Source organism: Falco peregrinus, chromosome 7 (assembly GCF_023634155.1).
Source record: "Falco peregrinus isolate bFalPer1 chromosome 7, bFalPer1.pri, whole genome shotgun sequence".
In the NCBI taxonomy this organism is placed as follows: domain Eukaryota; kingdom Metazoa; phylum Chordata; class Aves; order Falconiformes; family Falconidae; genus Falco; species Falco peregrinus.
In genome coordinates, this window is record NC_073727.1 from 16,811,549 (window position 1) to 16,825,229 (window position 13,681).

The following is a 13,681-nucleotide window of genomic DNA, read 5'->3' on the forward strand; positions in this document are numbered from 1 at the left end:
GTGTATGCCTTTTTGTCTTCCAGTTTACCCTTTCAGAGTTGTTAAGATTTTGTTTGTTTCTTTGTTTTCTCTTTCATCATTTCATTGGTTGTACTATAAATATAATGGGATTCTCCCAGCACCTCAAAAATCATGGATTTTGAACATAAAAAATTTAAGAAGTAATTTTGAGGGGTTTTTAAGATTTAATTGAAAGCAAAAAAATGGATTATTACTTTTTTTTTCTGAAGGGGAAAAAGCAGCCATATTAAAAACAAAACCCAAGAAAAATCAAACAAACAAAAACTTAAACTCCAAAACCAAACCAAACCAAAAAAAAAAAACAAAACCCCAAAAACCAGGAGAAGCAGCACATAAGTGGAAATAGTCCCATAACTTAAAAAGGAAAAGAGATTCCAGTCAACTGTCCTGTCAAGTACCTTAGAAAAATTATGTAAAAAAAAATGAGTGGGGAACAAGTATATATGTCTACTTGCTCAACAATGTGAGGAAAAATAAAATGTGTAAAACAAGACAGAAATTAATATTTAGCTTCTTGATGTGATGTTCCATCTTGGTAAGCATCCTTTGCATTAGAGTGACTGGGCACAGGATATTCTTCCCATAGTTGTGTTCCTCCTGCATTTCAGCAGTTAATAAACTCAGAGCTTCCACCAACAGATTTCTTACCACTACCATAAATGAAAACTAATATCAACAACTATTAAAAGGAAAGGTCTTTCTGAATACTCAAATACTCACAATTTTGTTTCATTATGATCTGGACAAAAATACCTTGCTTCACTAAGGATCAAAAATCCAGTTTCTTTCCATGATAAATTTTTATAATTCTTATAATAAAATCTTATAAAAAGAAAGAAAAATGTCATGTTTTGTGGTTTTTTGCTTTCCAGTGAACTTGGGAGTCGTTTTGGTCCCCCAGGACATGTTTTGGAAAGCAAGAAATGGCATTGGACGTTGAACTGTATGTGGTTCAGCTTTCTCCACCATGGAGTAAGCACAGCAGGACCATATCTCACTCCTTTCTCTGCCAAGCTTTATAAGACAAGGCCATCCTTCGTACTTAGTCCTGGCACAGCAGGAATGAAGAGGGTTGTAGTCAGCAGCATTTTCACACATATGTCATCCGCATGGTTTGACTGTCACCACATCTCATTTTGCTTCGGTGCTGCTAATGTGATTTTTTCCACTGACTTACGCAGAAAGACATGCTCTTCCATTACATTTTATTAGCCAAACAATTATGAGATACAAGGAGCATCGATGAGTAAATTCAGGAAGGAAATCATTCTTAGAAATCACCAAGTTCCATTGCCTTCCGAAAGTATAAATTTGACCCAATTTTTGTTTACTGCAGGCACCTTAAAGTCTAAACCACTTTAGAAACAGCCTTCAGCAATCTGCTGCTTTCTTTAAGCAAACTCCCTATTCACAACAGATGAAAACATGGTGCAAATCCACCTAGAGAATACTCTGCATATTTATGAAAGTAAAATAAAATACAATTTTACTGGTCATTAATTGTCACAACTGTCAGTTTTCAGGAAGCATTGCATTCACCCCAAATGGCTGTTTTCCAGAGGAAATAAACATAGAAGTCTATATATTCACACTGAATAACCCAAAATGGAACACCTCCATAAGCTAAATGTGATCCACCTCATTACCTCAGTTCTCCAAAACCAGACACTTATCACCCAAAAGCTTTTGAGTATCATCGTCAAGGAGGACCGCTGTTGGTGTTTGCTTTCCAAGGGGAAGAGCATTACCATTCTCTCTTTTCTCCTCATAACTCTTCCATGAGGAGAAGGACCAAGACCCACCTTTTGACCAACTACCATTTACCTGCTCTTCCACCAGTCATGCCCAGGTTTTGCCAGGGCATGAGACCATTCAATGCAGTTGAATGTTCCCCTGAGGGAACAAAGGTCACCTGCGCACATGCAAAAAGCCTCTGCCCATCCCTCCTTTGCTAAAAAAAATAATGAAAGAATACAAGACAGATAAGCGATCACCCCACCATCTGATTAGCATTTTACTTTGGCCAGATGCAACTTTATATGGTAAAATGCTGCTTGAATCCTTTGCAAACTAAATTCGGGCTGGGATGATGAGACATTTGGTTACTTTGCCTGCTTGTCTCCTTCCGCTTGTCTCATAGAAGTTGCTTATCAGTCATCAGCTCTTGTGCACCACAGAAGCCTTGTGATATCTACCATCTCCTGCACTGCTGCTCTCAGCGCTAAATCCCATCTCCTGAGCCAGCCCAGAGGAACCGCCTGAGGGGAGGCAGCTGAGGTGAAGGCTGTGGGCATGTGCCTCTGCAGGGATGTGCTGAAGGTTTTTTACAGGCTTTGCAAACTGGTAGGAAGCAGCAAGAGGATTTCTCTCCTTGGTTAGAAGTGTTGGACACGTTTCATTGTAATTATTTCAATCTTCACAGTAACAAAAATAATAGGAAAGACAAAAAAAAAAGGAGACAAAATTCAGATACTGTTTTGGAAGAGCTTTTAGCAAATCCTTAACCAGTTACTTTGGGGAAATCAGAGTTTTCTTACAGTTCTGCATGCAAATCCTGTATATTTATACAACCTTCCCACTGCTCGGCACAGCATGGCTTATACAGGTAATGTGAAGAGCAGTCAGAAAACCAACGTCTAACAATCCGTAACTTTGATTTTCTCTCCTCTGAAAGCTTGTTGCTCCTACCCCATTCAGCTTGTTCCCTCTAGTGCAACAGCTTCCTCTATTCCTGAGTGTCTGTACCGTATTTCCAGAGGAAATAAATACAGATGTCTATATATTCTATATATTGTTCGTTGTATCTACAAAGGCTTGATTTCAAGTATTGGTACTTTTAAAAGGGTACAGATCTTCTGAAGTGAAGGTTGGATGCAAAGATGAAGGTGTCTGGACTGTTGTAGTGGAATGAAGCTGAGTTAATTAGCATTGATGATATACAGCTGTCGGTTGGCTTCAGGGGTGGTGGGTTGGCCGATGTAGATAAGGTGCAGCTGTGGCTGGTTAAGTGGTTGAGACCCAATGAAGAGAGAGCAGCCGAGAAAGAAACAGAGGGAGGAAGAAGTGAGAGAAGGGAAAACACATGCCCTGGATGAGGTGACGAAAAGGCAGCAGAGGGACTGGCATGAAGAGTATGCTGGTATGAGATGGTGAAAGACCTTGCTGCAGCTTGATAGGTTGGAGAGTGCTGTGACAGACTGTTACCGTGATAATTGTGTGGTTGCAATTACATAAATAACCTCTATAGTCCACAGATTATAATTTTGTAATTTTTTTTACTTGTGAGGTAGTTAAAACAGATATTTTAATTCTGTGCCAAGGAATTGTGTCCAAATACATACACAACCAGCCTGCACAACCAAACCTGTTATTGCAGCTTACAAATGAAAAGCAAAAATAATACACAGGTTCATTTTATGATGTTTATGAAACTGAGAAGCATGTTTAGGTTCTAGTTTGGTGTTAGTTATTCAGACTTTTTATATATTGGTGTCTTTAGTTCAGTTTGTAGTCTTTATTACTTATTTCTCTCTATAGACTAAACCCAAAATTCTCACGTGGTTGATTGTAGATTTATTTTGTTAAATATTGAATCCACTTTCTCTCAAGCTCTTAAGTACTTTTAACAAGGAGAATTCAAGCTTTAAAAGGACAGCAGTTCAAAACTGCAAACAATACAAGTAATTCTCTTGAAAATCGATTTCAGACCAGAATATTTCTATTGGTTTTGAGATGGAGAGCAGATTCGTGTATGGATGTCTAGGATCTGCGCACACAAGGGGAAAAAGTGGTTGGAAACACTGGAACAAAAATGCAAAGAAACACCTTTATGTTTTGTGTACTGCTATCCCTAGCCTGGAATCACAAGGGAGCAGTTACTACCCCATGAGTTCATGGTGTCCCATGAGAGGTCTTCATGCACCGTCCTGCCCAGAAAATTCCACCATTGCCTATAACCCAACACCACTTCTCAAAGCTTCTGTGGGGTGGAGAAAACAGACATTCCTTAATTCCCAGAGGAGCATCAGGGAAGCAAAGACCGAAATATGACATTGTAATCCCTCTGTGATCCATGTGAGACCTTTGTCTGTATGCTTCTTCATAACCTCTTCTACCAATTAGATTGACCCATTAGCAATGAGTAGGGTGTGTATAAGCAGCATTCGTGAGAACGGTAGCCACACAGCTTCTTGGCTGGGAGGCTTATGAGCTGCAACTACAAATAAGACTTCACTCTGGCAGAGCTACTTGAATTCTTTTTTTGTGAAGAAGTTATCTGATGAAGCAACTAAGTTATCTGACTCTGGTCTCAAGAGGGACTGAAGAAAGAAAAGCTCCCAACCCTTACAGTTTGCTGAGCTTTGGTTTTGGCTATTCTCATCCCTGTATCCATTTTGGGGCTAACTTGTTGGCTGTCGTTTGTTGCCTACTCTTTGCAATGGAAAATGAAGAGAGTAAGGCCTGTAAATGAACGCCAGAGAATGGATGATGTCCTGCAGTGTTGATGGAGAAGCTGTTAGAGCTGTTAGGAGTAAACAGTCATGCAAGATTGCACATTGTTTGAAATACAGGCAGGACCACAAGTCCCTTTTCTAGCCCTAGTTGGATTCAGTACAGTCAGTCCACCCGGAACAGCTGTTAAAAACAGCAGTGGTGGTCCACTTCAACAAAGAAATTACTCAAGAGCTCTGCCAAAGCTCTCCGCTCTGCTCTTGTAGCCACGGCATCAGCACAGACAGGATCAGGTCTGGCTAAAAGGCATCATTCAGGTTAAAATAGGATAATGGGCTTCTGTCACCCACCCATCACCCCCACTCCATTGCTGCAAAGCCACACACCTTGGAGGAGGAGACCTTCAGCAGTGGTTATTCTCTGAAATCTCTGCCTGGCATAGTTCTGGAAACTGCATTGCACTGCGGTCTGAATTTGCATATGTTTGGGAAAATGATGAATTTCCTTTTCTTATTTAAAAAAAACCCCAAAAACAACAACAACAAAAAAAAAACCCTCAACTCAAACCCCAGCTAGGAGAATGGGCTTGAAAATTAGGATCCCCATTACGCATTTGCCACTCTCACCAAAAGCCCTCTGAGCCCTTTATTCTCTAATGCTTTTGAATTCTGACACTCTTGCACACAAAATGTTGTGGCCAGGAGTCGTTTCTCTGTGAGAGAAAAAAAGAAAAAGAAAAAAAAGAAAAAAAAAAAGAGCTTGACTTCTTAAAACGAGGTGATGAATGACCGTTTTTCAGATTTTACCCAAGCAGTGGGCAAATGGCCACAGTGGAAACAACTTTATTTCTGCAGCCTGCCTTATGAAACCTGCCAGGCAGCCCCCAGTGTAAGCCCTGGGATATCGACAGTGAGTGTATTGGTGATAAAACCCATTTTCTGACCTGAAATTGGTTGGAAATCTGGTGGCGGAGCAGCCACCGGCTAAGGGCTGGTGTTTCCCCACGTGGCACTGACCTCTCAACGCTCAATTTGAGCCCCTTTCTTTCGGCATCGCCTTGGCTGCAGCTGAAGCCATGAGCCAGCTGGGCGGGCACTGCGTGGTGCCCAGCGCAGTGAGGGCTGCTTCACCTCTGCCGAGTGGCTGGGGGGGCAGATCCCAAGCCTGGCAGGCATCAGCCCAGCCCAGGGCTGCGGGGAGAACCTCTGGCAGATGAGAACTGAGGATGCAGGAGACTGCTCCTATTTAACAGTTCTGCTTCATCTTCCCTCCGCTTCGCTCTCCATCCAGATACGGTTGAACATTTCAGGGACAGATTTTTATTTGCACTGTGCTTTCTGAAGCCTTCCCAAATAAACAGGATTAATCAGACTGGGGACCAAGATAAATTTCATCCTCATGAGGTGTTTAAGAGTACAAAGTGAGGAATTTCAGCATCCCATGTTCTGGTCTCTCTCCTCTCTCGAAGCAGCCAGGAGAGAGTAAACAACTGTAGAGTAACCTCGTGCACTGCTGCATTTCTCCTTTTGTTGTCTTGTTGAAGTCAGGGCTGAGACACAAATGTAAAATCACAAGCTGTGCCCATTATGAGAAACTCATATTTGCAGATTTAAACATCTGGAATTGCTAAAACTACACAAGGACAATTTATCTTTTTTTTTTTTCCCCAATGGATGGTGCAAAGCATCTCAGATGTTCTCCAGACAAGGTGACATGTTTTTCTCTCTGTTTGCCACAGATATTCAGTTTTGGAAAATGAGCACTCCAGTGCATCTACTGCTAATTTACTGCAGAAAAAGTATGTGTAGCTGGAGGTGAAAGAGGCTGATAAATCTGTACCTGACAACTGGTTTTGAGATAAAGACAAATACACCAAGGGCTTCCTGGCAACCTTCAGAACTTACTGCATTTCAGATAAATTTTAATTACAATCATCCCAAAAAGGAAGATTTTCCAAAGCCTGGAAAATTGACACCGGTTTTGTGCAGCCCGGGGAGTTTCTCAGTGCTGCCATTGTGAGGAGCTGCCAGGTACCAGTTCCCTGCCCCTCAGAGGGTCTGTGAGCATCAGGATGTGTCAGCACGATGCAGACAATTTGCCTGAGCTTGGAGTGCTGCTCTGCCAGGGATGGATGGGTCAAGTGGAGATCCTCCCAAGCAGAGCAAGATAAAAACCAGATGTGCAAAGGTCTTGAAAGCATAACCCAAGAGGGAAAGGGAACAGGAACAACTTGTCCCTCTACCCAGTCTGGATGGGAAATAAATGTCTCAACCTGTAGTAAACAAAACTTCAGATGGATATTTGGGAAGTGCTGCAAGCAGGACCTGCTGGGTGCAGGGCAGCAGCAGGGACCTCAGTCCTTCTCCCCCTGCTTCCTGACATTTGCTGACACCAAGGTGTGGTTGAGACACAGGATGCAAGCAGATAGCACAGCAGAGAATTTCAAAATGACTTAATTGTATGAACCATTCTATCAGCTTCAATATCAGCCAATTTTATGCATAAAGGATTTCTTCTTGTACAGTTTTTAACAGGCTGTGAAATGTATTGCCACAGGATGCCTCTGAAGCCATGAAAATAAACATGGACAGCAAGATCTTTAATCGATAACAAAATTATTTGGTCATTAACATTATTGGTAACTGCAAAAATAAATAAACGAGGGGACAAATCAAATTGTTCAAGGAAGATCTTTACCACCTTTGATGATCTGGTTTCAGCCTAGATTCCTTCTCATCAGCCAGTCATTGCATTTCTCAGACCTCCCTTTACATGCAGACAAGTATCTTGTGTTGACCAGGAGATATTGTCCCTTCCATTAGGCATCAGGCGCTAATTTGTCCCAGCTTTACGACGAACCCTTAGGCACTGCAGTAACACAAGTAGTGGTACTCTGCTGGTCAGGATCTGGCTGTGATCTGAGTGGTCATATCCTGCGCCCACCTCCTGACCATGTAAAGCCCCCCTCCACTTACTTGGACTACATGACAGTCATGTAATATTATGTATACTGTCATATAATATTAATCATCTATTAATTACCACAGAGCAGGTTTAAAATCCCTGCTTCTTGTTAAGTCCAACGCACATACCTGGAAGCCCTCTTTTTCGCCTGTCTCTCCAAACAGTAATCCAAAAGATTGAGTGGTTTGTTTCCTTTATGGTGACTTCCCCGTTGCTGACTATCGATTAGATATTAGTCATGCAACACACGTGTCAACCACTGACAGCGACCACAGAGGTTGAATAACTGTGATATTGATTTAGTTGCTTGGAAAATTTAGGCATGGAGTAGGAGATGATAATTTCTACCCCATCTACAGGGAAGGAAAAGTATCCAACCATCTACTCAGAGCAGGGTTAAATTAAACTAAACTAAACTTAAGCTTCAGTGTTTAATCAGGGTGCTCAGAGCTTGCCCTGCCAAGTTCTGAGTTTCTCTCAGATAACCACAGGCCTCTAGCTCGGTTGAAACATTGTTCTCCTAGAAAGTGCCACCACAATGCAGTGGGTCATCCAGTGCTTATATGTGGGAGGAAGAGTGTTGTCTTATTTATAGGGATTTATAAAAATATGAACTCAGGAGGAAGAAAATGCATTCTCTCCAACAAGAAAAAAGAAGTAAGTATCTTCCTACATCTAAACAGTAAAGTTCCTTATTTTCCAGAAGTAGCATAAACTGAACTGGTAGTGATTGGGAAAAAAAACATTGATTGAAAAAAAATTGTTTAAAGTATATGGAGCTATCTGTTATTTCTCTTAATTTACAACAGGACACTAGAGCTCTGGCACTGACGCACACTGACTTTGAGGGGAGAAAATGTCATCAAGACCATCACACTCAAATTTGGGTGCCTGAAGGATCTCAGTTGGGTCAAGTACTTAAGTAGCAGCTTAATAGCAAGAAAGCTTTCACCGGAGCCAAGAGAAAGGCTAGGCTTGATTTCAAAAAGCTTTAGATAACCTTTAATTTTTCTGTTTCTGTAAACATTTGTTAGTGTCCTAGTTTTCAGATCTCTAGCTGAAAGAGAGATAAGTGTCAGAACAAAACAATTCCCATGGGGTAAATTCTAATCTCATGGCAAAAATTGTGTTCAATTTTTGTTTTCACTTCAGACCAGGAAAAATTAGAGAATAATTATTTAGAAGTTGGAAAAATCTTGGAACCAGAAATGTGAGTTTCGTCTGTATAATTCAGACCTCATGGAAACATTTCAAGAAGTAAATTTTCTCCTGAGAGCCTCTCATCTTGCCTATGACAATTGCAAATGAATGTGTTCATGGCTCAAAGTAAACCATGGAAAGTATTTTGGGGTTTTTTTCACTATTGCAACATTGTGCTCCATTAGCTGTGTTTGAATGTTTAACTATTCACCTTTCAAGCACTGAGGTAACCCAAACCACTGACATATTTAAAGTAGATGAGCCTGGATTTAGGGTCAGGCTGGTTGAATTTGACCTTCCACTACCTTGTAGTCTTTTGAAATCTTTTTTTGCTTCTAAAATTGGAAATTTAACTGTCCCACTTTGAATGGCTATTTCAGTAACTGGCATTAGAGAAAACCCCTTCTGAGGGGACCGTTTCCTTTAACATGCGCACCTCTAACTCTAAGAGGGAAACTGAATTATACATTAAACTTTTCAAGCATCAGCATCTTTTAAACAAGCTGATATAGGTCATTTCTATCCCAGAAACCACAAACTAAATTCTACCTTTATTTGCATCCTCCTTTGGATGGCACAAGGTGAGTAAAATTTGGACTTACCCATAAATACTAAGCAAATGTAAAAAACACACTTCATTTGCATCATTTTCATCTGAAAACATCATCAAAATCAGACCTGAGAAAAGGAATACATTAGCAGATCAAGGCTGTTACCCTGACTGTTACTGTATGGTGCACACCCCAGCTATCTGTAACCCACAGTCAGAGCAAAGTGACAAGAGCCATTTCCAAAGAAAGAAATGTTCGAGAAGGCTAGACTCTATGTTCACTCCCTCCTTTCTAAAAGGCAAGACCCTTGGTCAAAGAATGTAACTGAAATTCAGCCTAAGAGCAGCATCAACACCCTTGTGTCTGTCTATCACCCACCTACTTACTCTCCAGGAACTTCAGCAGAGAAGGCAGTAGCTGGTTTATTATATCTCATAGTTCATTACCATCAGCATCATGACCTGAGAAGCTGCAGCCTGAGGGATCTGAGCCTCCCCCTCCCTCTGCATGCCAGGTTTTGCAGCACTCTGGGTGCAGAGTCTTTCCTTGGAAGACATTGAGTTGTCTTAACGAGCTATGCCATGAAGTATTTACCAGGAAGAAGACACTGCAGGCTAGTGGTTGGGATTTTTGCCTGGAAGAGAAAGCAATAGTTCCTAGGCCAGTATCTGCTTTATCCAGGATTTTCACATCCCTGCTTTCCTGCTGGCTGGCATAGCTGTGGAGCTCTCAGCTCTCAACGAAGGATAATGATGATGCCACAGAAGCACCCTGGCCCAGAACATGCTATAAATCCCAGTGACAAAAATACTTACTAGAGAGTAATACCAACTTGATTTAAATCCCTGAAAGCAGATGAGGGGAGTGAATGCAGACATGCCTCCTTTAAGGCAAGGTCTCTTTCAAGGTCAAGCCCACAGATTTTCATGAGCACTCAGGGCTCATGAAGACACCTGCCTAAGACAAAACAATGTGGTTGCTATCAGCTAGAGCAACAACAAAGAGCCAAAGTCACAAGGGGGCACAGCCTTCAAACAGCTCAGCCTCTCCAGGTTACAGTATCTTAGTGAAAATCTAGAAAAATACTGCTGAAAGGGAGAAAGGGATTCTGACTGTCACCTCATCACATAGTGTCGGTCCACTTGAACATGTGGATTTAAATATTTAAAAATGCAATACTTAAATATCGCATGTTTAAATCCTAACGTGGCAGAGTACATCACAGCTGCAGTGTATTGGTTTTACAAGGATGGAGAGGCAGCAGGGTGGGGTTAGGAGCTACATGGGAACACGGATCACTGTCACCCAGGATACAGGGCTGGGACACAGGGAGTCGTAATGCCTTGGGGCTACACGATGCAAGGTATTTTAGCCCCCAATATTTCCAAGTGCAGCATGCTGTCACCTGTATACCATGGAGGAGGTGTGTGTGGTTCCTTCCGGTTTTCCTGCCTACAAGAGAAGTCATTTTGCATCTCACAGCCTTTGCAAGGTTTCTCTTGAGCCCCTCTGTCCTCTCCCTAGCTTAGGAGACACTTCCCAGACCCCTTTCCTTAGGATGAAAGCCCGGTCTCAGAGTGCAAGAGCCTGAAGTGAAATGAAAAGGTGGCAAGTTCAAAACCAATGTTTATGGTTGGTGGGGGTTTTTTTCCCAGATGGAGAATGACGCTGTTTGGATTTCTGATCAAAACTGACATACCTCACCTGAGGTGTAGACATGAATAAAAATAGTTTGATCCAAACTAGGACATTTGAGAAAAAAAATGGGAGGCTGAGAAGGAACCTAGCTCTTCAGGCATCAAGACAAATGACAGCAAATGGCAAGTATTGGAGAGCAATTGGACAGGGGCCAGCTGTCCAACATCTGCCCAATTCAGGATGAAAAGACATCAGACTGACCTAGGAGAAAACAGATCCAATCTGTCAATGCCAGTGACATCAGTGGGTTTGATACCTACAGTATCCCAAGACGATGAAACACATCAATATAGTTTGACTTCATAACAACTCTAGTCTCACTTTAAAATTGTATACTTTGCCCCCACTTACTGCAGCACATGCCCATTTTATGGTGGTTTTCTAGTATCATCACTGAGGTTTGTTACTGCTTGGGTGGCATAGCTAAAAGTAAAGACACCATCTACAGATCTAAGAAAGAGTGAGCCCATATCCTGTCTTCCACCTGCGTTAATGGAATATATATACATACACTTAAGCTATGGTCAGAAACCACAGTTCAGGTTGGGAAAAAAACACCTACTCCAAATTAACTAGGACAGCACAGGAGGCCTTATAAAACGTCCAGCAGCGCATGTACCCAAACACCTTCAATTCAACAGAGCCCAGCACAAGCATCAGCCACAGTAAAAGAAGGAAGGAAGATGTTGCCAATCCTTCGTGCTTCTCTGGTAAGAACTTGCTTTCTGGTTTTTTCTCCCCCCAGTTTGACAGAGACATATTTAAATTTTAATAGATGAGTGTCAGGAATGGAGATCTGCACCCACCTTTAAAATGCTTGTTTAAACCATTAGTAACTAAAAATAAGTAAAATGGGAGACAGCTGAATAGCACCAGCACAGGGCAACAACAAGGCTGCACAGGTATGTTAGTGAACAGGACTACTGCAAATTACGCTGAGTCAAGAAATACATTGAAAACTCAACTTTAAAGTGTCTTTTTATTGTTATATCCTTTGTGCTATATCCTGTATGATATTATTTTCCATAATTTAATATTTTAGCACCACATTACAACTAAGTGTATATCATACCTGTCAGCACTGTAAGAATTACTTAATGAAAGCAAGAGTGGATGTGATATATGGCACATTTTTCCATATTTACTGCAACCTGCAGTGTAGGCTTTAACTACCAGCAAGGCTGACTGTGGATGAATTTCCCAGCTGCACAGAAGAGTTCATTAGGCATGCTGTGTCACAGCAGCTGTACCTGTGTCGTGTTCCTAAATGCACCAATTCTCTTCAGTTCAGCTCACTGCTCCTGATGCTGCTGACCGTGCTGTCAGCCACCGGTTCTGCTGATGGGAAGGTGATACACCCTGGGCTCAAGCTGGAGAGCCTCCTCAAGCAAGCGTATGCTGGCTGTCCGCCCCAAAAAGACTCAAAATTCCCTCAGATGGTGAGAGTCAATGTAAGCATCAGCAGCATGAACCAGGACACCAAAGTGACTCCTGATGTCAGCAGCCGCTCTTTGGCTCCATGGGATTACAGGTACAATATCTGTCCCTGTGGTCTAGAAATCCACCGGCTGCCCTGGTCAAGAATAACGCCAAGGCTATGCCCACGTCTTTATTTTCAGTGCTTCACTGTTGAGCTATTTTGGAAATATGAGGGTATCCACAGATCGTAGAATCCCCTTTGAAAGATAACCAATACAGAAAGGACCACAGAGCAAAAACATGGTCTAGGCCAACATACAGAAGGCAAAGCAAATTACTTCTGTGATTTAATTAGTTTATTTGTGTATGGGAACAAGCTTTAGCTTCAAAAGCATTCTTTACCTAAGACATCATAAAAAATACCTTGGAGGGCTAACATTGCACCAAATTCAGTGGTGGTTTAGTAACATCAGCATCAGGCCCTAAGACTGTTTCATGGTTTGGGGGGAAGCTGAAGGTCTTTGGGTCCATTAGTCTGACATGCTGGAAAGCTCAAATAATTACTAATCCGTCTTCCAAAGTCAGTGCCCTTTTGAAGAAAGCTGTTTTTGCCAAGGCAGTTGCATGCAGTCCTGACATGCTTGCCTTACACTTAAAAACCTGCAATATTTACTTATTTACACTATTTCTTAAAAACCTACAGTAGTGGAGGGTCTACTGCCCCTTCATTGGCAATCTCCCAGGAAGTACAGATTCCCAAGCTGGGAGCCCATAGTGATCTAGACTATCATGCCTCTGGAGATGCAGCAGCATTTTCCATTTCAGCTATTTCCTTTCATGTCCACTGGCAGGATCGACGAGGACCACAACCGTTTCCCCCAAGTGATTGCTGATGCCAAGTGCCGCCACTCCAGATGCGTGAATTTGGATGGGCAGCTGGACCACAGCCTCAACTCTGTCCCCATCAAGCAGGAGATCCTCGTCCTCCAGAGGGAGCAGAAGGGCTCCCACCAATCATACCGACTGGAAAAGAAAATAATCACTGTGGGCTGCACATGTGTCACCCCCTTGATCCGACACCAGGCTTAAAGGGAGCCAGGAACGTAAGAGCAGGGAGCTGTGGAGAACTCCTTTGCCTAACAGCACTGAAATTCAGTCTCCACAAAACTGAATCAAGCCATAATGATTAGCTAGAATCTATCAAAATGTATTAAAAATTGAAAGAGTCTCAGTTTTAAAAAAAAAAATACATGTTTTTCCCCAAAATCTTGAATTATGATTTCAGAATCCGGACACCTTCATATGCTGGGCTGAAGAAGTAATGGGAGTTATTTGCACATCTTCAGTTTATGTTTTGAAATGTCTGTTTATGTAAC

The 13,681-nt window shown here is 41.9% G+C and overlaps 1 protein-coding gene across 1 annotated transcript; it reads left to right on the top strand.

Annotated features, from left to right (window-relative positions):
• Positions 1-11,569: 11,569 nt before the first annotated feature.
• On the top strand, positions 11,570-13,394 carry IL17A (interleukin 17A). Its single transcript, XM_005239204.4, has 3 exons — positions 11,570-11,596; positions 12,173-12,417; positions 13,157-13,394. Exons 1-3 carry the CDS (start codon positions 11,570-11,572, stop codon positions 13,392-13,394), a joined length of 510 nt encoding a protein of 169 aa, XP_005239261.4.
• The last annotated feature ends 287 nt before the right edge of the window (positions 13,395-13,681 follow it).

Bases quoted from the DNA above. Each gene is read 5' to 3' on its own strand.
- IL17A (XM_005239204.4), top strand. From the start codon at position 11,570: ATGTTGCCAATCCTTCGTGCTTCTCTG. The intron at 11,597-12,172 runs GTAAGAACTTGC...AATTCTCTTCAG, and splicing joins CAATCCTTCGTGCTTCTCTG to TTCAGCTCACTGCTCCTGAT. The intron at 12,418-13,156 runs GTACAATATCTG...GTCCACTGGCAG, and splicing joins TTGGCTCCATGGGATTACAG to GATCGACGAGGACCACAACC.